The sequence below is a fragment of the Rissa tridactyla genome, chromosome 13, assembly GCF_028500815.1.
Source record: "Rissa tridactyla isolate bRisTri1 chromosome 13, bRisTri1.patW.cur.20221130, whole genome shotgun sequence".
Classification (NCBI taxonomy): Eukaryota; Metazoa; Chordata; class Aves; order Charadriiformes; family Laridae; genus Rissa; species Rissa tridactyla.
This window is the reverse complement of record NC_071478.1, coordinates 14,851,532-14,875,413: the sequence shown is the minus strand read 5'-3', so window position 1 is coordinate 14,875,413 and position 23,882 is coordinate 14,851,532. Positions and strand designations below refer to the sequence as shown.

The window sequence follows — 23,882 nt, the reverse complement described above, 5'->3', positions numbered from 1 at the left end:
TCTCAGACAGCCGAGGGCCCCTCTGCTTCATTTCTATTTCTGAGCTGTATTTTCTGCTTTTAAAAGAGGGATTTTTCCAAACTGAGCAAACATCACGTAGGTTTGTCTCATGGTTTTTTTTTTTTTGTCCCCTGACTGCCACCGCTCTGGTGCTCAGGGTTCTCGCCTCCCAGATGTTCACAGCGGGAGGTAATGGCTCGGTTCAGCCCCTCCTCTCTGCGCGGGCTGCCTTGCTTCGCGTGGGTTGGGGTTTCTCTAGGTTGAGAGACCGCTGCCTTCTGCAGCTGCACGTGCGTTAGGAAGGGGTTGGAAACCTCAAACTCGTCGTGGTGTTGCGGGGCATCGCCAGCACTGGGGATTCATCGCTGGGTCTGTGAGATGAAAGCGTCACCGTGAAGAACATCACCCATGCAATCTGCTGAAGCAAATCCGCGCGATCGCCCGTAGAGCTGGTGGTAGCCCCAGCAGCAAGGCAGCTTCCTTGAGTCTTCTTCTCCTTGGGAGAACGGGGTTGGGTGCTCCTGTTGCGACCTGCTGCAGGGCAGGGGGGTTTGGGGTCTGACTTGAGTCCCCATAGGAATTAGCAGAGGTCCAGGATAGGTCCATCACACCCCTGTCTTGGCCACCGCGGTGCTGTGCCCTGGAGCATAGGAAGTTCCATCCCAACGTGAGGAGGAACTTCTTTGCTGTGAGGGTGGCAGAGCCCTGGCACAGGCTGCCCAGAGAGGTGGGGGAGTCTCCGTCTCTGGAGACATTCCAACCCCGCCTGGACGCGTTCCTGTGCCACCTGCTGTGGGTGACCCTGCTCTGGCAGGGGGTTGGACTAGGTGATCTCCAGAGGTCCCTTCCCACCCTACGATTCTGTGATTCCGTGACACGTGGCCCATTGCTGGTGCACCCCAGGAGCAGGAGTTTCTCTGCCTTCCCACCTCTCCATGCCAACCATCAGCAGATGTTAGGGAAGTTTTGGTGGACTTGGAGGTGGCTGGTGTGGAGAAGCCAAGGAAAACCCCGATGTCTGGGTTTGGTTGGGCTTGGGGCAGCATCGCCCAGAGGAGCTGGAGGCAGGACCGCGGCGGAGGCTTCGTCTCTGCTACCCGGTCGTGGCAGTTGTTTGACTTTCTCCTTTGAGTCCCCGTATGCGGTAGGAGAGCCCTTAAGCTTATTGGATTAGCGGGTGCAAGGGCTCTCGTTATGCCATGATCCTCTGGAGGCGAAAGTTAATTTATTTAAGAAGCGAAGCCGGCAGAGGGAGCTGGCTTTTCACGCACGCCGGGCAGCCCAGCAAATTAAGGCATTTATTTGGCCCAGAGTGTTTTCTCACAGATCATCGCGGGGGGCGAAGACGGCGGGGCTGGAATTTGCAGTGGAATCTGCGCGATACCCCGCGGAGCGAGGTGAGGGATTTGGGTTTGCCGAGAGCTCCTGGAGAAATACCTTCGGCGGAGGCTTGGCTGCGTTCGCTGATTGCGTGGGAGATGCGTTGCCGTCCCTGCCGTGTGAGCCTGGCTGCAAAGTCCCCGCTGCCTGCTCCGAGCTCCCGACACCCCCTCCCCGGCTGCTGGGAGAGGGGTGAGGAGCATCCCCGTGGCGCTGGGGCTCATCCCGCCCCACGGGTGCTTGGGGTCCTGCACCGCACCTTGCAGGAGGAACAGGCTGGCGGCATCCAAATTGCACCAGCCTGGTGCTTTGTGAAGGTGACGGTGACATTTTAAAGCAGATCTTTATACCTCATCGTTATTTCATGTGCTGGGACGTGCTGCAGACCCCTAATTAATCCCAGTGCCTGGAATGGTCCCGGCATCCGGCTGCAGCTGTGGCATCTTGGGGCCAGCCACAACCCCGAATCCTTTCCTTCCTCCAGCATCCCTTAGCAGAGGATCTTTGGGATGTGACTGCCGAGGGGTGCAGTTAAACCCCTGTGACTTTCTGGGTTGGGGTGTTTGCGGTCCCTGGCTGCCCCTGCAGTCGAGCCCCGTGGGTCCTTGGTGCCTTCAGGATTTTCCCCAACTCCTGGGCATTTGCATGTGAGGATTTGTGGCTTTTTCAGGTTGCTTTCCCAATTTTTCCAGGCCGTTTCTGAGTTTGCATCGTGCCTCCCAGCTCGGTGTCGGCGGCAAACTTAATATATTCTTGTCCCACCACCTGGGTGGATAATGACGGTACATGAAAAGATCAGACCTAGGATGGACCCCTGTGGAAATCCAGTTAATAAATCCCCCCCTGTCAGTGGAGGACAACTGATATTTCTTCTTAAACAGCAGTTTGCTGGCCCGTTTGGCATTTAGCCTTCAGTAGCTTCCTCTAGAGCAAGTGTCCCCGAGTCTGCTTATGGGAATGAAAAGTGAGACAGCCTCGAAAGCCCTGCTGAAGTCGGGATAAATGGCTTTTATCTCCCTCCCCGTTCCCAGAGCCGGTTATCCCGTTGAGCTGAATGTCCGCCACATGGAGCTGCCGGCAGTCTGCTTGATTCGCCGACGCTAAACAAGCCTGGTGCGGGCGAGTTTGGATTTCCCACCCGTGGCCTTTTTTTTGCATCATTAGCAATAATTTTAATTAACCACCAAGTAGTTTTTCCTAGGGGAAAAGAATTAAGGCAGGACTCCTGCGAGGCGCTTGTTTCCAGGCTGACGGTGCCGGTGTGCACGTAGGAAGCACTAATGGCCCAGCTGGGGAACGCGGTAGCAGTGATGGAGAGCTTTGACTTATTACCCCTCTGCTCTCCGCCCCATAAAAGAACGAAGGCGAAAACATCATCATCATCAATTTCTCAGCAGAGGACTTCAGGAAAACGACCGCCAGTTTGGTTCGCCGCTTAATTTTCCTTGCGTAACCAATTAATCAGGAAGATGAGTGGGCGCTGTCGTGGCCGAGAGCAAGACGCCCACGCCATGATCCCGTCACCCTCCGCGAGCGCCACCCCATGCCTGTCCCGAGCCAGGGAACTCCTGGACACCTGCCCTTTCCGCGGGGACATTTGGGGATGTGCAGCCTTCGGCTGTGGCCCAGCCGTAGCTCGGTAGAGTGGACGTGCCACCGCGGCGCAGGGATGCTCGCAGCCGGGCTGTCCTCCTCTTGGCAATGGTGGGGCTGCCCCTGCTCTGGCATTATCCCGTCTTGTCTGTGCTGCTTTGTCAATTTGGGGGTATTTTTCTCTCACTTCCATCCTAGGGAATGGGCTACCTGCACGCCAAGGGGATCCTTCACAAGGACCTCAAGTCAAAAAATGTTTTCTACGACAATGGGAAGGTGGTGATCACAGACTTCGGCCTCTTCAGCATCTCGGGAGTTCTCCAAGCAGGCAGGTAGGACATGATGCCGTGAAAATACTGGGATTCCTCCCTCTAGAGCTCCCCTTTGAGCTGGGAACATGAGGAGGGAGCCCAAAAACCTCCTCTGCAAGTGCCTTTCTGGGTCTGCAGCCTCAGTAGACATGAGGACAAGGTGCCTTTGAGCGTCCTGGGGCTGCCCCGAGGATTTCACCATCTCACCTGCCGTGATTTTGGTTTTGAGGAGGTTTGCTTTGGGAAGAGGGCGAGATGTGTAGCTCCCGCAGAAACCCCTCTGCCCCATGGGCGGATCCTTGAAACGCAGCTCCACGCTCAACGCCAGCGTTGGGTTTGCAGCGCAAAGCCCCAGAGGGATGGTGAGAGCAGGGCTGGAGTTTCCCCAGCGAGGTGGGGCCAGGCTTGGCGCCGAGGGTTGAAAACAAACTGCTCTGCTCCTTGGGTGCCGAAGTCGCAGCTTGTTTTTATTGGATTTTGTTTAATTTCTTTTCTAAATCTAGCATTTAAAAGGCAGAGTTGCTTTTGACTGGTAGGAAGAAGCACGATGCTGCGTGCTAATCTCCAGCAGTTTGGTTCGGAGAGGCAGGACCTAGCCCTGGGCAGGGTCTCTGGGTCCCAGCCTCTTCCCATGGGATGCATCATTTCCATGGCCAAACCACCCCGCAGCCATCCGGGAGATGCTCCTAGGGCTCTGTTTCACTAGGGCCAGCAAAGATGGCTTGTTCCTTGGCCTTTCCCCAACACCGTTATAAATCCCCCAGCATCTGCTTCATCTCCTGCCTCTGGGCTGAAGAGTGGAGCAGCCAGAGTGGCAGCCAGGGTCAAGCAGTGTTGTCCCCACGGCTGTCCCTCGGCTGCTCCGGTGACCTTTCGGGTGCTGCGGACATCTGGCCGTGGTGTCTGTACCAAGCCAGGGCATGGAGTGAGACACCGAGAAAATGAGAGCCAAGCTTGGAAAATTCACAGCATTGTGACATTTTTTTGGTCTCGTTGGGTTTGGAATCGAGCCCATTTGGTAAATGTCCCTTATTAAATGTTTTGTGGGTTTGTTTTTTTTTTTTTCCCAGCGCTTTGGGAGGTTTTCCAGCTGTAGGCACGGCAGGGCAAAGAGTTTCAGCATCCGTGGAAAGGAAGAAAAGCAAAGCTGGGGGGAAAAGGAAACAGAAGAGGGGATAAAAGAACAAAGATTATATTTTCCTTTTTTGTTAAAGTGAAAAAATAGAGTGTTGCTGACTTTTCCCAGCGGGGGAGAGCTTTTTCACTCAACCCTTTGTGCAAGAAGCAGCACGGGCCAAGCACGGCGTTATCGGTGCCGGCAGCTCGGGCAGGTTTCCTCCGGCAGCGCGGTACCCGCCTTCTGGTCCTTGATGGACGTGATGGCCTTTGTCGCTGGAAAAGTTGTCATGGCCAACCATCACTTTGTGGCGAAGATGTTCAGGAGATAAAACGCACCTTGGAAACTTTATATTTTTCTTTAATTCCTGTGTGACGAAGTCAAAGGATTAGAGGAAAAGGTGACGACCGCCTCTCTCCATCCCACGCCGCTCGCGGCAGGCCGGGCAGCCAGCCTTTCCGTTCCGCTTGTATAAATATCATCCGGTTTTAGCAGAAACTTAGCCAAAAGCTTAGGAAACCCAAGAAATCCAGCAGTGCTGCTGCTCTCCCCGCAGCGGAAAAGTGGGGTTTGGCTCTGGATTAGCAGCTGGGCAGGGTTTTGGGGACTTAGGTCCTGCCAGGATGAGGTTGCAGCTCATTCCAGCAGTGGTAAAAGGATTTGGGCAAAAATGGCCATATTTTGCCAGGGACCTTTGCTATGAAGGTCAGAGATGCTCTGGGGGTAAAAGGAGGGAGGAGATGCTGGGGAAATGGGGTATTCCATGGGGTGGATCAAGGCGTGGCCATCTCTGCTCAAGACTGTGTTGTCACTTGGGGGGTAAAGTCCCGGAGGTTACTCAGGAGAGGAAGGATGGTCAGAAATGCAAGGCTGGACAGAAATGAGCAGTGTTTTGCTAGAAAAATGGGGAAATTTCTGCCCTGAGGAGCATTCAGCGTGGCTGCCCTGGACTGCTGGTGTCACGCATGTCTTCTGCTGGCGGAGAGCTGGCAGAAGGCTTTGGGCATCCTCACTCATTGGTCACTGTGAGTTTTGAAGCAACAAGCGTCTGCGGGTCTGATTTCCCTTTTCAGGGCGGGCTCTTTGCTGGTTCTGGTTTCTCTCAGATGAAGAAGAAGGACAAAGCCCAGTTTTGGGTCCTCAGAGGCTTGCACGGACAAGCCTGTATGGAGAAGAGAACCAATTTTTGCATGTCAGGTTAAGGATGTTGCTTCAGATGTGAACGAGAACTACAAACTGGCCTGTTTTTGCTAGGATTAAGAAAAGGCGGGGCTTAAAAATCCTCCTCGTCCTCCTCGAGCAGGCTCACCTTCAGTTCATGAAAGCGTCCGGCACAAGGAGTTTGCAGTGTCCACCCGGGCCGTGACACGCTTGCCCTGCTGAAAAACAAGATGGCTATCACAACTAAAATACTTTCTGCGGAGTCTTCATAATCCAGTGCCTTATCCTGGCAAAATTAGATTTATTTATCCTTTATTCAAACATTGTTGAGCTTGCTAGCGCTGCTCTGTAATTAGAGGAGTGCGGGGTGAGTCTTGAGTAGTCCGAAGAGCCCTTCTACTCTTGCTTTTGCTTGTCCTTCAGTGGGTTTAGAAGGCGTTCGTTTGGTTGTGCTGCTTTCTGCTAGTGGAAGTGGCCCGCTTGGTTACGAAGCGAAGCAAACTTTTGTCGTGAAACCTCAGATTGCTGTAATTGCACGGCGTTTGGGATTGCGTGAAAGCTCAGCCCTCGTTGCTGGAAGCTCGTTGAACCCGTAGCTGCCTGCTTGGGCGTACGTGAGCTCTGCAGGAGGAGCCTGGGCTCGCATGGGAGCTGCGGAGCCAAATCTCGTCCCTGGAGCATCCCGAGGCGAGCCTGAACGCCGCTCCTGGGACATCACAGCCCTGGGCGACTTGAGTGTGCAACAATAAATGCCCCCAGTGCAATCCTGGTCTTGCTGAGGGCGGCGGAGAAGATCTGAGTGCTGCCCGCTGCGTCCGGCTCCCCGCTGCCTACCCGGAGATGGAGCCCGTCGGCAGGGAAGGATGAGCAAGCTCCTCCGAGTCTTTTCTAATTGTCCCGGTGCTTAATGCCGGCTTGTAATTAAGAGCCACGCAGGGCTGGAGGACGGCGTCGAGAGCTGGCTGGGGAGCTGAAAGCCTCCCCCCTGTGCCAAAGTGCTCTCGCCAGTGGCTCCTGGGGCCGGAGGGTCCGTGTCGCACCAGAGCCGCTGATTGCGGCGATGACTCCGACGCAGCAGGGTGAAGAGGAGCCGTCGAGACCCCAGAGGGGGCACGGAGGCTCAATCAACGATTCCCTGGACCAGCAGCATCCTTCTCTAGGGAGGGGGCTCCTTCTCCGGTTGCTGCCAGACCTAGGGGTGATGCCTGGGGACAGGGACAACTTTGTGGCCAGAAGAATCCGGACTCCATCATCTTGGGATTGTGGTGGTTGTGTGCACACAGCCGTGGGGGGGAAAAGCCAGCCAAGGAATTGGCGTTTGCAGAAGGAGCTTGTTGTCCTGCCTGCCTCAGGGTTGGATGGAGATGCCCATGCCTGGGTGGTGTTCCCCGTGACCTGGGCTCTGGCATTTTGGCCCCAGCAACCCCACAGCCATCCCTTACCCTTGCACATCGCCATCCTCAGGAGGTCACCATCCCTGGAGGCGTTTAAAAGACGGGTAGACGTAGCGCTTAGAGATATGGTTTAGTGATGGGTTTTGTCAGTGTTAGGTCGATGGTTGGACGAGATGATCTGAAACGTCCCTCCCAATCTAGGCAATTCTATGATTCATTCAAGCACAAACAGGGAGAAATTCCTCAATACGAGATGGTGGGCTCCTCCTTCTCCAGCCCAACGTGACACAGGACAGTTGTCGTTACCTCCTGCCAAATGACGCTGCCAAATTTGGGCTCGGACACACGATCAAGCTGTTTAATGTGTTCACCACCACCGGTGGTCCCTGCCCGTTTCCCTGCCCGGGGACCCTTTTTATGCCGGGAGTGCATCCTAGGTGCCTGCTGGAGGATGTAAAGGATGAAGAAGCAACCAACGTCATCCTCAGCTGTTGGCCAAAGGAGACTCATGTATTTGTGCCGAGCAGGGGGGACCTTGAGGAGGTAGAGGAAAAGGCGGCTGAGGTTAGCTGAGGGGCTGGTGAGGGGGATTAAAGATGAAGTGAAATTCTTGGGTGGCAACCTGGGATTTAATAGCGATGTCACAGCAAGGATTGGCCACTACTTATCTCACGGGGCGGGTTATAATGGTGATTATAACGAAGCCAGGCTGCTCCCACGGGAGATGGCATGGGAGGCTTGGGCAGGAGGGTGGGCTGGAAGGGCTGTTTGGGGCCAAACACCTGAAAACACTCATTTCCCAGCCATTATTGTAGGGTGGGTTTGGTTGGAAGAGACCATTAGGGGTCCTCAGTCCAACCTCCTGCTCTCAAACCACAGCGGGGCCAGTTCAGGTGTCAACGCTGATGGGATTTTCCCCAGGGAATGCTTTGCCCCCGGCTCTTTTAAGGTGTTTTGGTGCAACGATCACAGCGAGGGCCCCGGCAGACCCTGCATCCCCATCACCACCCCGGCAGACCCGAAGCTCCTCCTCGCCACCATCCTGTGCCCAAATTGTGCCCTGCTGCCTGGCAGGGACAGGCACGAAGCCACCGTGCCGGCGTGTCTCAGAACAGGGTTAAAACCCGACTTTCCAAGGGGTTTAGGGGGAAGTTTTAGCAGGTTTTAGTAGGGTTCTAGTAGGGAAAACCAGCCTTAAACACCCCAGGGAGAGGGTGGGAGGGCTGGGGGGCGGCTCGCCGGTGGCGTGCTGGTGATGTCCACCCCCCCCACTGTGGTACCCACGGCTTTGGATCCGTGTTTTGGCAGGCGGGAGAACAAGCTGCGGATCCAGAACGGCTGGTTGTGCCACCTCGCCCCCGAGATCATCCGCCAGCTCTCGCCGGACACCGAGGAGGACAAGCTGCCCTTCTCCAAGCACTCGGATGTCTTTGCACTGGGGTGAGTCTCCGGTGGAAGGGGGCAGGCTGCAGAGAACTGGCGCGGTTGTGTCAGGCGTGAGCTGCCCTGAGCAGCCGGGAAGGGACGGGGACACCGTTTTCTTGCCACGACGCCAAGGGGACGCTGCCTGGGGGAATCCCCATCGATGGGCTCAGAGCACCTTCCCGCTTTGAGAAATTTTGAGTTACACCCCTCCCCCCCCCCCCCCCCCCCAACCAAAATCTCCAAATCCTCCTGTTTTGGCTCCGGGCAATGGGATCCGGAGCATCCTGGGGATGCCAGCCTGGCGTAATCTCTCCCCTGCATCCTCCCGGGGCGGGTACCGATGAGAAGATGCTCTGGATGTCGGCTGGGGATGCAGAGGGTCGGGGACACAGGTCTGGGAGCCCCCCGACCCCCCCGATTCTCCCCACCAGCCGGCTGCAGAGGGGCTGCCGGGGGGAGGAGATGCCAAAAAGCCAAGAAGAAGAGAAGCGATGAGTCTCCTTCAGCGAACCGGCGCACGGCTCCTGCCCTTTATCTGAAACGAAGCCTCCCTTAGGGCAGGAGCCCAGTCACCCCTCGATAAAACCCCGTAGGGCCGGGGGTTTTACCCGGCGGATTAATTTTCTCGTGGATATCTTAAAGGCTGCGGGGGGGATTAGCGTGCGCGGGGCTGTTATCGGAGGCGATATTTCCATCAAAAACCGCAGTAATTGCAGCTGCAAGGGAAGGGTCTGGCTTTTTTTTTTTTTTTTTTTCCTCCGCCCCGAGGTATAGCTTTAGAACAACAAAAAAGAAGCAATTATGGAATTGTATTGAACGAAGTGAGAATCGGTTACTTAGACTTAGTTTTTCTTTTTCTTTTTTTTTTTTTTTTTGAGTGTGAGCTCTGCCCTTACGTAAAGCCTGAGTTTCCTTAAAAGATTTTCCAACGTTTTCCCTTTTTCTTGTTTCTGCTGCCCTCCGCTGAGCCCAGGAGGCTCAGGGATGATCCGGAGGGTTATTGCCATTGCCGCTTCCCCGTAGGCATTTGAGGATCAGTGACAGCAAGAAGAAAAAAATCTTTTAAAGGCTCCAGAAGACAGCCGAAATGTTAAATTAAAGTGTGTGCGTGAGGGCGATGAGGAGCAGGGGGCTAAGGCTGGCGGTGTTTGCTCGCCAAAGCCTGAGAGATAGCGGCAATAATGAATATCAGATGCGTGGTCTTCTCATGCAAAGGCAGCGGACTGCTCTCCGCAGCGCCGTCCCTGCCCCGCAAAAATGCAGCCTAAATATTTCGGATGCGCCTGAAAGCGGGAAGGTGAAAAACTAAGCCCCAAACTCCCAACTAGAAACTTGAATTCGAGGGCGCCGGGTGCCTTCGGGCGCTTTCCAAATCCCCGCTCCTGCCTGAGCGTCTCGTCCCCTGCCCCCGGGACCTGCCCCTCTCCAGCTCCCCCCCCACCCCGATTCCTCCGCCCCCGCAACACCAACGAGCATCTCACATTAATCAAATTTTCGGAGATTTATAGCCAAAGCGTGCGTATTCTTCCAAAACCAGGAGAGCCGATTTCCAAAATCAGGGAGCCACCCTATCCCAGAGTGATCCTTCATATATCCAACCCCCTCCACCAGATTTTTCCACCCTAATGCCATTTTAACCCCATTTCTTGCTGCTTTAACTGGCCGTGATGGCATCCCTTGAAGGGAAAAGCAGCTCCGGGGAATTTGCCTTGGAAACCGGGGCCAGCGCTGTGGGAGTCGGGGCTCATCCAGCCTCCGGGTGCCAGAAAACGAGGAAGCAAAACTCCCAGGTGGTAGCGGGGGCAGAGGATCGTGGGGGCGGCAGCCAGCTCGGCCGGAGACGCCCTTGTTTTGGGATATTCCCTTGGATTTGGGAGTCCTCACGGAAAGGAGGGCTTGGCTTAGCGATAGGAGCGGTGCAGCGGCAGATGGCCGCGGGTTCACGTGTGCCATCACCCGGTGAGGGAGCCGGGGACGGTTCACGCCACGGCTTGGATGGCTTTTTGCAGCTTGGGGCGCGTTTTGCAGAAGAAAAAAGGGAAAAGTGGGAGCGAAAGCGAATGCTCGGGTTCATCCTTCCCCGGCGCTCGCTGCCCTGCGCAGCTGGAGCAGACGGCAGAGTCAGAAGCACCAGCCCGGCAGCTGGACCATGCATTTACCCCCCGCATCATCTATTAAGCTGCTCGGCGGGCAGCGGGGCGAAGAGCTATTGCAGCCCGGCAGGAGATTCCCACTTGATGTAGCGGGCTGGCTGACAGCTCTGCCTGTGCCTCTGCCCACGCCTCTGCCCGTGCTCCCCATCGACCTCCATCTTCCTGCCCACGGGCCAGGTTCTTCCCTGGTGTAAACTACGGGCTGCAGCAAGCTGGTGGCTTGCTCTCAGTTGACAGCCTCAGTTTCCCCATCTGGAAAATGGGAGAGGTGGTATCTCTGCAATGAGCACCGAGCACCTCTGGTGTTGTATCCAGAATGAAGCATCTCCTGGATGTCAGTGATTTTGGAGCAGGGAGAGATGGTGGATGTAGGTGCAATGTCCAGATGTCCCGCTCCGGGATGTCTCCCAGCTCCTCCCAATGCTAATCCCTGCTCTCTCCCCAACAGCACGATCTGGTACGAGCTGCACGCACGGGAATGGCCCTTCAAGACGCAGCCAGCGGAGGCAATAATCTGGCAGGTGGGAAGAGGGATGAAGCCCAACCTCAGCCAGATCGGGATGGGCAAGGAGATCTCGGTAGGTGGCGTGGGGCAGGCGCTGGAGCCCCGTGTGTGTGTGCGTGGTGGGGAGAACGTGTCCCACTGGAGCACGGCCTGGGTGGAGGGTCCCTTTGAAAAACACTCTGTGCTGCCCAGGATCTGCCAGCATCTCCCTCCGCAGCTGATGAGGCTTGGTCCTGCTGTAGCACAGGAATCAGCTCAGCTTCCACATCCCCTCCACCCCAGCCCTTCACCAGGATGCGGTGATGGAGATGGAGTCCTCATGGGATGGAGGCATCCCGTCCGCCTCAGGCCTTCTCCAGGATTTGGTCATGGAGATGGAGTCCTCGTGGGATGGACACATCCCCTCCACCCCAGTCCTTCACGGGGATTTGGTCATGGAGATGGGGTCCTCATGGGATGGACACATCCCCTCCACCTCAGGCCTTCTCCCGGATTTGATCATGGAGATGGGGTCCTCATGGGATGGACACATCCCCTCCACCTCAGGCCTTCTCCCGGATTTGATCATGGAGTTGGGTCCTCATGGGATGGACACATCCCCTCCACCCCAGTCCTTCACCGAGATTTGGTGATGGACTTGGGTCCTCATGGGATGGACACATCCCCTCCATCCCAGCCCTTATCAAGGATGTGGTGATGGAGACAGGGTCCTCGCGTGGTGAACGTTGGGCACGGGGGTTGTGGTGGGAGAGGGACTGGGTCTGTTTGCTCATGTGCTCACCCTGTGTGGCTGCAGGACATCCTCCTCTTCTGCTGGGCGTACGAGCAAGAGGAGAGACCCACCTTCACCAAGCTCATGGACATGTTGGAGAAACTGCCAAAGCGCAACCGTCGCCTTTCCCACCCCGGGCACTTCTGGAAGTCGGCAGAGTAAGTCCCTGCCCCTGCCCGTCCTTCCCCATGGTGGCAAGACCCCACTGTCCCAGCTGAATGGCTGGTGGTGGTGGTGGTGGAGCACGGGGACAAGCTGTGGGTATATTGATACCATGTGGAGGGGCAAGGATGGGTAGGAAGGGTGGTGACAGAGTGCTGTGCCCATGCCAGCTGTCACTGCAGTGCTGGCTGTCCTCGTTGAGGTGAAAAAGCCTGCGAAAGTAGTTGGAGATGACCAGGAGGAGCCTGGCGATGTGCTCCACCAACGCCGGGAGGAAGAAGCAGGGTAGGTCCAGGGGCAGGCTGGAGCCAGGACCTTGGGGACATCTCTTTTGGGGACATCTGCTTTGCGGATATCAGCCAGGGCTCCAGTGCCTGCCTGTGCATGACGCTCAGAGCAGTTTTCCCTCCCGGGAAGGTGGTTTTTCCTCCTTTTGCCCAGATTTAACTGATGGGTGGGCCGGGGGGGAAATGCCCTGCCTGGGGTCCTTCCCCAGACCTGCAGCCTGCGTCAGCCATCGCAGCTTCCAGCGGTGGGAGAAGAACACGGTCACTTCTTCTCCCGCAGGCAGCTCGTGGCCGAGTCCTGCTCCGTTTCATTGCTTTGGCTTAGTCACATCTCTCCGCTTCGGCAAACGCAGCGTAAATGGGTCCCCGGTCAGGGCTTCAGGAGGTGGCCTGTTGGCAACAGCAGGCAAACCACAGAAGAATCACTTAGAAACTCATTTTCTTCCCTTGAATTCATCCTATTACGACAAATAGGACCAAAAGCCTAACCCATGCCGGGGTTGCGTTCGCCAGCAGGGCCGGGGGGGGGATTATTCTGTCTCCCGGCCGTGCATCCCCGGACTGTGGAGGCTGGAAGTGGGGGTGGAGGGAGGGAGGCAAAGGTGAGCCAAGGGAGAGAAGCGAGGGCACTTCAGGCTGCTTCAAGCGTCCCTTTTGGACCCCACGGAGGGTTAGAGATGCCGATTTCTCCTCCTGCATCTTCTCCCCAAACCCCCTTGCTTCCTATGGGGCCACCAAGGGGGGGCGGCCCCAAGGTTATGGGCACAGCGAAAGCCGCTGGAGTGTCCCCTGTGCCACCTCCCGTCCCCGCGTGCTGGGGGCCGACGAGGGGCTCTCGGGAACAGCACAAAGCCAGCGGTCAGCTGGCCCCCAAATCACCCGGAATGTATAAGCCGTTAATCAGGAGGGAAGTTAATTACTAATCGGCGCTCCGAGCGGGCACCAGGGTGGCTCCGGCAGCCGGGCAAGGAAAGCTGAAGGTTGATGAACCCCAAAGCAGCAGGCTGTGTAATTGCTCGGTTGGGTTTAGGAAGGTTTTTGCAATCACTGAGCCACGCTCTGCCTGCCACCGGCTTTGGCTGCCCGGCAGCTTCCCCCTTTATTACCGGCCCCCTCTTTCGCTCCGCGCGCGAGGGGAGGGAGGGAGGGAGGATGCTTTGGCTCGGCACTCGCTTTCCAGCCGAGCTGCCTCCTTCCTCAGGGACTCGGATCCGGCCCACTCATCCCGTGTTAGGTCCCGGCTTCTCTGCTCGGCCGGGAGCCCTGCGCTCAGGGATGAGCCATCTGTGGTCCCCGGGGGCTCTGCCATCCCTGCACGTAGGGGATGGGGGGTGCAAAACCCCCGCGCAGGTCCTGCTGCTGGGGGAGCCTGCGTGGATGCGGATGGGGCGAGGTGTGTGGTACCCAACAAGCCCTTTCCCCCCTGGATCATACTGGACCCGAGAGCTGCCGGCACCGGGAAAACCCAAACCGGGCTGGTGGGGAGTTGCGGAAGTTCACGGCTTCCCACCGTGCTGCTGCGTGCGGGGGCAGCTCCGTGACAAACCCATTTGGGTTTTTGTTCTTTTTTTTTTGCGACGAGCCGCCCTGCTTCGCCGTGGGACGAAGCGCCCGGCGCTGACTCTGCTGTGTCGTGTCCCTTCCAGGCTGTGACGGGAGGAGTTGAGGGACGGTGCCATCCTCCCCCTGCGGTTCTCCTCTTCCTCTCCGCATCCCAACCCGGCGCTACGGAGGAGCAGCGGGCGCCGGGGACTGACAGCGGGCCGGGAATGAGCCTCTTCCCCTGCAGCGTTTCACCCCGTGAAGCCTCTCTGCAAGGGCTGGAGGAGCCCAGGTGGCGGCCGAGCCCCGGGGACGCCCGTCTGCCATGGGACGGGGACGGCGGGCGGCTCTCCATGCACACGGGGTCAGGTCTTGGGCCAGTTCCCCTCCGAGCAGGGGCAACCCATGGGGCAGACAGCTTCAATTTCACCCCAGGGCTCCTCCGGTCCCAATCAGCACGGTCAGTGCTCGTGCCGCTCGGCTGGGGAGGGGTTGCTTCTTGGTTCTCGGTGGGTTTATTTAATTTCCTTTTATTTATTTATTTTTTTTTTAATGGAAAAAGAAGGAAAAAAAAAAAGGGGGGTGGGGGGGAAATGTTGCTGATTCATGAGTTTAGTGCTGGAGCCTGCTGGGGCCAGGGAGTGCCGCTGCTATTAGCCGTCCCCCCCCACCGCGGGGAAATGCATCTGCGGAGCCGGAGGGGTCCTGCTCCCCCGCGCCCCGGCAGCCCCTTCACGGGCAGCCGTGACCTTTCACAAGTGGCTTCTCTACCTCCCGGCCATACCCACTTACCTTCGCCCCCCCTCCCCACCCCCGGTCTCCCTCTCGGCAGGGCGCATCTCCACACTCCTGTTAATTCAGCCGGTTGCCCCCACGCGTATCTAATCAGCGAGCCTTTCCCTCTGGCCGCTTTGCTCCCGCCTTCCACCCTCCCTCCCGAAGGCGCTGCCGAAGCCCCGGGTTTGGGGATGCTGTGGGGCTGGGCAGAGGGGGGGTGGCCGGGGTTGGGGGGTCCTTCCCTGGGCACGCAGACAGGCTCTGGTTGTACAGAGCATCTCCCTCCCCAGCCCCTCGCGGACGTCTCGGCTGAAGGTGCAGCCGTGCCCAGGATCCTTTTCCTCTGCGTATCCATCTGCCATCAGCCAAATCCCGGACCTCCCCAAAGAGATGCTCTTTGGGCAGCGTCTTGGAGGCGGTGTTGCCGTCCGAATACCGCGTGCTGGTATTTCCCTCTCCCCACCAGCTGGGATGGGCCCTCGAGCCCCTCATTAGACGAGCTGTCAAGCGACAGCTGATGGCCAATTGCGTTTTCAGGCCCTCATTGAGTGTAACTGCTCGACAGGAACCATCCCGAATAATTCAATCGTAGTCTAAGTTAGCTTTAATTTGGAGACATGACGAGGCTCTGCAAGCTAACCGGCCCTGGTTCGTTTGCTGCTCCTCTAACTCCCCCTTGCCGGCGTTTGAACCGCTTTAGCGTAAGTAAATGAAGATTAGGAACTTGATTGCAGCTAGGAAGAGATGCTACTTTAATTGTGGGGGCGTGTAAGAAGGTGCTTTTATTTCTTAACATTTGCACACATGCATAAGCATAAAATCAGAGGTAGGGAGGAGCAGGGGGGGGTGAATCCGGCCTCCAAGCCTGCTGCCAGAGGGTCAGGTCTGGATGAGTCTCCTGCTGATGCTTTTGGGACATTTGCGGTCGCGGCTGGATCTCAGATGTTTTGTACGAAGTGGGGATGAAGGAGGATCACCTGCCTTTGATGCTTGAGGCCAAGTGGGACGAGCAAGCGAGGGCGGGATGAGCCCTCGTTTGTGTTAATTGCCCCCTGCACCAGGCAGCACGGGCGGTTTGTGGTCCCCTGGGCGTAGGTGGCTGAGCATCACCTCATCCCGGTGATGAAGGAGGATGCTCCATGCCGCCCCCCACCCCCCATCTTCTTCATCCCACCCCGGGCCGCAGCAGCGATGTCCTCTGCCCCCCGTCCTCCCCATCCCAGCCCTCCCCTGCTGTCTCCATCCCCTGCGCGTGTGCGCGCGTGTGCCATAAACGTTGCACTAATCCTCAGAGTCTCTCTGAGTTTTCACCAATGCCTTCACCCGCGGTGGTCCCGGGCTCTGTGGGAGGGAGCACGCCCCCATGGCCGGAGGTCTCGGCTGCCGGGGGCGGGGGGGGGCGCAGGGAGGTCTTGCCATGAAATCACTGGTCCCCAAACCATGTTCGGATGGAGCGACCGCTGTAGAAAGGTGATGTCCTTCTCGCTCGGTGATGTTAGTTCCTAAGTAGGTGTGAACTTCCTAGGCGAGCAGTAGCAAGTGGAACGTGTTGGAAGGATGAAGGAGGTGACACCGTGGGTGATGCTCAGCACCGGGGGTGGCAAAGTGCTGTAGCCTGATAGACGTTGTGCAGATTTTTGGTGGAAGGTACAACGTCTGTCTTGAAAGACTTACTGGGGGTTTGCTCTCTGTGCCCCAAGCCCTCCACTTGCCGGGAAAGTCTCACCTTGACGTATTCCCCCACGGGGTCCCACCAGCCCTTGGCAGATGCCTGCTCTGTTTTATCAGCTGAGACTCAAGGAAACAAGGGAATTGATGAGCGTGTGGGTTTCGTTGCCCCACGGCATCAGGTCCTCACCAGGAGCCCAGGGCTCTCTGCGGTGGCCTTGGCCAAGCGTTTCTCCCCTGGATTTTGGGCATCTGAAAGGAGCTTAAGTGCTCCTACAGCCAACAAACCTTGCCAACTCTTCCCTCATCTCCCTCTTCTTTCTCTCCCCGCCTTCCCTCACTGTAACGTCTCAGCCGGGCCGGGAGCAGAGCTGTCACACAATAGTATCGATGGAAAAATAGCTGCCCTGTATTTATCATAAATTAGCTCAGAAGAGCAGCTCCTTCCCTTCCATTCAGCGCAGCAACGGTTGTTGATGCAGCCGCGTTATTTGCATCATGCCTTCTTATTTTTGAAAGTCTTAATTATTAAAAAAAAAAAAAAAAAAAAATCAAACCAACAAATCTTACTTTTTTTTTTTTTTTTGGTGGTTGTTGTTGTTGGTCTTTGTTTTTTGACTCCGGCTTTGTGCGGGGTTGTTTTTTCCCCAGTTTAAAAATATCCAGCCCTTCAGCAGGGAGAGAATGTAGGAGAAGCTCTCCACAATGCCCTCTAATAGGAGATCCGAAGGAGCGAGAAGGTCCATCCGGTGGCTCAGTTTAGCTGCGTGAGCTAGAGGAGAGACGGGTTATTTCCAGACACGCCGGGCGAAAGCGGAGCCGCTTTTAGCACGGCGGAGTTTGGAGCAGCAGCTGGAGACGGAGGGAACCGTCCCCAAGCCCAGGGTACGTCCCCGGGCTCTTGCAGCAGAGCAGCCCCCGGCGATGCTCTCCTGGCCCAATCCTTCAGCTGCTTCGTCCCTTGGGTCACCCACCGAGTCCCTGACGCTTCCCCGTCCCTGACCTTGCTGCTGTCTGAGGTTTTTTCTGGCGTTTCAATGCTCGTGGGGAACACGGCATTTGGGGCTGGGCAGTGAAGCCACTACCAGCGATGGAAGTGGTGATGCTTCATGGCCCCAAAGCCCTACGTCCTCCTTTGGCTGCTAAATTATATCCCCCCGGTCCTGCTGCTGCTTCTATCCACCCTTCCCCCCCAAATTAACCCATATCTTTGCCGATCCATGGCTGGGCGGTTCCTGGGGATGATGAGTTCGGAGTTCCAGCCCCGATGACATTTATCCGGTACTTGGCCATGGCAAGAGCCGAGATGATGAAGATGTGAGACAGACAGGAGGCAGAAATGAATGTCTTGGAAGCGGAGGAGCTGCTCAATTGTCGATGGAAGAGGTGCTGCCTACGGCTCGGTCTCTTTGGCCACGCTAAGGAGAAGGGGTCTGTGTTGGTGGTGCCATGTCTGCGCCCCTCCCCCCCCCCCCCCCACGTGCCGCGGGGAGCCCCGGGTCAAGCCCGCCGGTGGCCGGCGCTCCGCTGGGCACCTTCGCTTTCCTCCCTCCTTTCTTCGCCCGTTTATTTATTTTAATTTATTTTAATTTTTTTATATATATATATATATATTTATTTTTGGCAAACAGTGATTCTTCGGGAAGCTTGGTCAGCTGCAAAAGCCTTCTTTAGTTTCCGGTCCCTGTAAAGTACGCTGTTACATTTTCTTGTACATAAGGTATATATAAATATATATACATATCTCTATATGTATGTATATAGATATATACATATATAACGAGCTCTAAATCCTGTACAGTTTCAAACCGAACTCGATGGCCTGCTTTGTTTTCTCTGTGTTAGTTCTGACCGCTGCAGAATGAGCTGACTTTCATTTCCCTTTTCCTCTTCCCCTTTTCTTTTTATAAGTATATACATAAATATATATATATATATATATATATTTTGTTGTCGTCGTTGCAAAACTCTCGTCACTGGAAAAGAACAGTTGATTCTGGTGCAAAAAAAAGAAATAAAATATCACCCGCAAACCACCACCACCAACAACAACAACAAAAGAAAAAACCGCTGAGAAAGGCACGATGGATCTCCCCGCTGTAAATTTGTACAGTAACATTTATAACGTTTTCTACACTTGAAGAAAGTATTTATAATTTCAGCTGTCTGACTGAGTGCGAATCTCTGTGACCTGCAGAAATGGATAGCCATTTGTTCCCGTGGTTTCTCGTGCAGTGTTTGGTGAGGTGACGGTGTATGAATTATTTATGCCAATAAAAAAACAAAAAAAACAAAAAAAAAACAAAAAAAAAGACCACAAAAAAAAAAAAGAAAACCCAAAACCTTTGAAAACCATCGCACCCCTGTGCTGCTCCGCGTCCCTGCGCCACTGCCCTGCCCTCTCCTCGCTCCGCAGCGGCGTCGCATCCCGGTGATGGGGTGGGAGGATTTGTCCGTGGCGAGGTCTGGACCACTCCGGAGCATCCCGGTGTCAAGCTCTGGTCCAGCGATGCTCAGGGAAGGGAGGGAAACACACCCCCCCCACACACACACACACACACACCCACCCCTTTTTCCTCTCTGCCACCGCGGCGGCTCGCAGCCCAACCCTTTGGGGACGATAATTCACGGCGAACATTTGGACGGGAGACGCGGGCTGACGCGGCGGTGGAAAACAAGGGAGTTGGGAAAATGATGGGGTAGTCGGCCGATAAATCTCTGCTGGGGCGGAGGGGCCGGGGCCGGGCTGGGGTGTGCGCCGGGGGGGGGTGATGCTCCTCCCCAGCCGGACCCCCGCGGGGACGGCTGAGCCCGGTGATGAAGCGCTGGAGGCCCTTCGCATCTGCTGCTTTGTTTGTTTGCTTCTCCCATGCTGTTTTACTGAAGGGGGGGGGAACCACCATAAATCTGCAAAACAGCCCGTCGGAAAGCAGCGGCGGCGGCGGCGGCGTTCGCTTGTGGGGCTGATGCAGGCGGTACCCCAGGGTAGGAGACGGAGAAAAAAAACCAGGGAGGGGGTTGTGTTGCTCCCCCCCCCATCTCCTTCCCTCCTCGCTATCGCCCGAGCCCTTGAAAAGGTAAAATAATGACGGCTCCCCATTAATAAACCATGAACGCTCCACACTTCTCCTGTCGAGGGCTTTTCATCTTTCGAAGCCTGCAGGAGCCGGTAACCAATTAAACCGGGCACATCCCGGGCGGGGAGCAACGGTGGGGCCGGTCGGGGGGATTTTCCTGGGAAGGATGGGGAAGGCGAGGCCGGGCGGAAGGGAGCTGCTGTGATCAAATGTGGATGTCCCAGAGGAGAGAGAAACAGGGGATTTGGGGGTAAAGAGCCACCACTTGATGCCCTCGCCATGCCGGGGACGTTGCCACCTTCCTGGCTCCCTTGCAGGCTAAACGGGACGCTGGCTGCGTCGCGGTGTCACCACCTCTTGCATATATGCCATAAACTGGGGGGGTTAAACCCTGTCAGTGGTCCCTCTGGTGTAAATCCGGAGGGATCCCACCAGTCTGGAGCCTAACTGGTTGGCACTGGTGTGTAACTGGCCCTGGTGGCTCCAGGGCTCCAGGGACAGAGCCGCTAATTGAAATGCCGGCGGCAGCGCTGAGCCCCCGCTGAGCCCAGCGCGGGGATGCTGAGCTCGCTCCTGGCTTGTGGCTAATGAGATGCCAGCACCAGGATGGGGATAAATGTGCGATATATCCCCAAAACAGCCTTAACAATGGCGTTGGAGGATTAGAGGCGCCTCTGAATACATATCTGCATATATATGTGCGCGCGCGCGCGCGTATCGGAGGGCCACATGAATACATACACGTGTCCGTAATCTCCTTCTTGCTGGTGATGAATCACGAGCCATTAATATTTCACAGGCAAAGAATAAAAACAGGGAGTGAAAAAGGAGCTAAACCCCCCCGGGTAGATGCTCCAGCCCTCCTGCCGCTGCTCCTGCCAGGCGGGCCCACGGCCACGCTGCCGGACCGTGGTTGGAGGCTCGGGGTGGGCAACGCTCCCACCCAGGGATGGCTACCGGGTGCCGGTGGCATCGGTACAACCCGGGTACAGCTGCCAAATGGGGCTATTTTCTTCCAGGTAGTAACTCTTTTGGGGTCAGCTACGTCGGTGGAGAAGGAGGAGAGCAGAGGGCATCCGCCTTCTCACGGTGGGGGTGGCTTCAGAGGTGTCCCCACGTGTCTCAACGTGACCCACCCTCCCTCCAGACGCACGGGGTTTTGTACACATGTTTCTCCCTCGGCTGTCCCCAAAATAAAGCATATGCCGAAGCTTTCTATTGACCTGAACTTAAAAACATCAGGCGCGTGAGCACCAAGATGCTGCAGGTGGCTGTTAGCCCTGGACATCGGCTGTGAGCTCCCAGTGGGGACCCCGCTGTCACCGCAGGGACGGCTCCAGGCACCGTCTCTGCTGTTGGCAGGTTGGGTTCCCCTTTCCGCTCCGTAGCGGCAGAAACGGGTGACAAAAAGGCTGGCGGGGATCCGAGCCCCTGAGCCCGAGGGTGAGAACTGGGGCTGGCCCCCAGCCAGCGCTCTCACCTGTCCCAGCCCAGCGCCGGGGAGGGTGACCCGGGGTGGGGGGGGGGGGGTGGTGGCATCGGGGCTGCACAGGGTTCGTAGAGCAGTTAAAACCACTGCGGATTAATGCAACGGTCGTGCTGCAGCCAAAGCCGGGATGCGGGTCCGGAGGCTGTGGGGGTGGGGGGGGGGCACAGGACGGGGCTATCGAGGGTCTTGCGTGGCTGGCCTGGACCGTGCTGCGGGTGCCAGCCCTCCCCGGGACGCGCTGGGGTGGTGGCACCGCCCAACAATGGGCTATTGTTCGGCCACCGTGATTTATGTTTCCTCCCTGGGCTCGCCTGGGCTTTCTCAGGAGCCTCCATGAGCCCTCGCTGCTGGAGCACAGGGCTGGTCCCTGCTGGGGGGGCCAGGGGGAAGCTGAACCCCCCCCCCAGCCACCCCAGCAGGGATTTCGGGGGTGGGTGGGGTGGGGTGGGTGTCCTGCCCCGGTGATGCACATGTGGGCTAGGGGATAAACCCAGCTCCAGCCCTTCTTTAGGGCTTGATTAGCTCATCAAGGGCTGTCCTGCCCCAGGACACTGGGACAACCCGAGCCTGCTCCACCAGGGATATCCCGGAGAGCATCCTGGGGGCTGCGGGGAGCCCCGGGCGGGCGGCTGACGATGGCCAGACTAATTGGCCGCTTCTGTCATGGCCACCTAGGCCCCTAACAGGATTGTTGCTCTGAGCCGGAGCGGAGCTGATCCCGCTTTGCAGAAAGACCCGGCTCGTTAGCGGGATTAATGCCAGCCGGGGTGTCGAAGGGAGCCGCCTGGCTTCCCCCTGTGCTTTGTCCTGGGGTTTCCACCCTCCCCTGCCCGGCTGCTGGGGAAGGGGCTGCCCTGGCTGAGGTTCCCCGTGGTCCTGCTGTCCCATTGCTCAGCAGATTCCCTTTCCTCACCTCTATTTTTACACTACTCTCCGGGACAGAAACCTGACCCCCCGGCAGCCTTGCCCTGCGCCCGGAGACATTACGTGAGCTCCCGCTTGGCTCCCAGTACAGGACCCTTTCCACCCGGCAGCCCTGGGAAAGTGCAGCAATTCCTAATTCCCAGCTTTTTTTTTTTTTTTTTTTTTCCCCCTAAACTTCGCACCTGCAGCTTCCTCCGAGGGTTAAAGAGACGTGCCCTTGGCAACACCAGGTAGAAAAACTGGCCGAAGGCTTTCCTGTGCCTGGCAGCTGTTTATTTATTCTGTGTTTTGTTGGGACAGGGAGGCTTTCTGTGTCTGTACAGCAAAGCCTGGTCCTGGGGGGAGTGGGGGGAGCTGTCGGGGCGCCCCCTTTTAGTTGGGTGTGCTGGGAGGTCCCTGCGGTACGGAGATGGGTGGGCTGAAGGTCCCCTTGGAGAATAAACCCGCGACTCGGGGTTTGTGCCTGGAGGGCTGCACTCGCCTGGGTGGCTTTTGGGCAGCCGGCACCGTGAGCAAGCTGGTGGAGCGGTCCCCCCCGCTGGGGGGGTGGGCTGACCTTTTTGGGGACATCAGGGTGCCAGGTATCACCGTGGGTCTCCAGAGGGCATGAGGAAGAGCCTGGCCCCCACCATCACAGCGGCAGGCACGGGGTAGGGATGCTCTGCGGTACCCGCTGGTTCCGCATCCCCGTTTCCAGTTGGTGGGAGAGACACACAGAAACCAATTTTTTTTTTTTTTTTCCCCTGAGCACAAAAGTAAGCGCTTCTGCCCGCATCACCCCCCACACAGCCGGGGCAGAGGGATGCCTGGGACACAGGGACCACCCCCCCCCACCACCACCCCCCACCCCGGGGGCTCTCCCCTCCATCCGCAGGGGACACCCACGCTAACTGCCATCTGCTGGGGCAAATACAGCCCTTCTGCGGGGCAAAGGGACAGAATTCCTCCTGCACTGCACCTCCCGTGACCATCCCCGGTCACGCAGCAGCTCTAGGAGCCCACAGGGGGATTCGTGAAGGTCTCTCGCAAAGTCATGCTCCATAAATACCTATTTAGCTTTTTTTTTTTTTTTTCGGGGGGAGGGGGGTGTTTGCGGCACTGGGTTTGCTGGCTGCTGTGACCTGAGGTGCTCGGGGATGCCCCGAGCTTGGGGACCGGCTGTTGCTCTGTGTCTGCTGGCACCGTCGAGCTGACGTTGCACCAACGGGGTCTCGTGGCCTTGGCCGCTGCCCCGTGACTTTGGAGGGGGTGGGGGGGAAACGCGGGAGGGGACAGCCAAGCCACCCCCCCAAACTCCTCGGACACCGAGATTAGAGCGGTGCCACCGCGGGACCCGAGCCCCGGGTTGGGTTTCGCTCACTGGCGGCTATTTTTGGGTCTGCAAATCCGATGGGTGATAACGCTTGTGGCCGTGTGTGAGTGCGCGCACGGCGAAGTCATCCTTGGAGCACCCAGGACCTTCCTCGACCTGGGCCGCGCTGCTTGCTTTCTGAAGATCTAACTTATATACCCCTATTTTCAGCTGCTTGCTCCATGCAGCCCCTTTTCCAGCATCCGGGGTGAGGACGGGTCCTTCCTTACTCCTCGCCCGGGGGCTTTGCTGCTCGGATTATCCCATGGCATCCTACCACGGGGTGATCGGCCGCTGCTCCCTACCCAGAGCCCCCAAAACCCAACACCTTGGGCTGCCTCTGAGTTCATTTTACGCTTACAGCTGCGTATCCGCGCTGGCGGAGCAATTAAACCATGGCTCTGCCAGGTGGCATGGGCTCCGCATGGGTTTTGCGGCCTACCCGTCATGAATCCTGCTCGCATCCGCAGGGATGCGGGAAGGCTCCGGGTAGGCACCGTGTTGGGAAGCGGAAGGTCTCGGCGGCGGGAATCCCTTGCTCCGTGGCTGAGCAAAACCTTCTCGGTGGTTTCCCCCAGATCCTGCCCCCGGGCTTGGCTGGGAGCAAACCTGCCGGGAGGAAAATGGATTGCCCCATTATCAGCGCTTTCTCCCACACCTTAAATACAATGCACCTGGCAGGAGAGGGGCCCCTGGGTGCTATTCACCCACACCTGGCGGGTGCTCGGCCTCCCAGGGAGGACCCGTGGGACTGCTTTTCCCAGGGGAGCAGCGCTGCGGCCGTCCTCGGACCC

The 23,882-nt window shown here is 57.3% G+C and overlaps 2 protein-coding genes across 2 annotated transcripts in view; both read left to right on the top strand.

Moving 5' to 3' along the window:
- Nucleotides 1-11,973, top strand: part of KSR2 (kinase suppressor of ras 2) — an 88,069-nt gene extending 76,096 nt beyond the window's left edge. Inside the window, exons 16-19 of the mRNA XM_054219729.1 lie at nt 3,172-3,305; nt 8,265-8,396; nt 10,983-11,112; nt 11,836-11,973. Of these exons, the coding sequence (XP_054075704.1) occupies nt 3,172-3,305; nt 8,265-8,396; nt 10,983-11,112; nt 11,836-11,973 (534 nt within the window). The remainder of the gene's footprint in view (nt 1-3,171; nt 3,306-8,264; nt 8,397-10,982; nt 11,113-11,835) is intronic.
- Nucleotides 11,974-21,904: 9,931 nt separating this feature from the next.
- The window catches only part of NOS1 (nitric oxide synthase 1), an 86,169-nt gene continuing 84,191 nt past the window's right edge, over nt 21,905-23,882 (top strand). The window contains exon 1 of the mRNA XM_054219924.1: nt 21,905-21,967. The gene's annotated coding sequence lies outside the window, so the exon portion shown is untranslated. The remainder of the gene's footprint in view (nt 21,968-23,882) is intronic.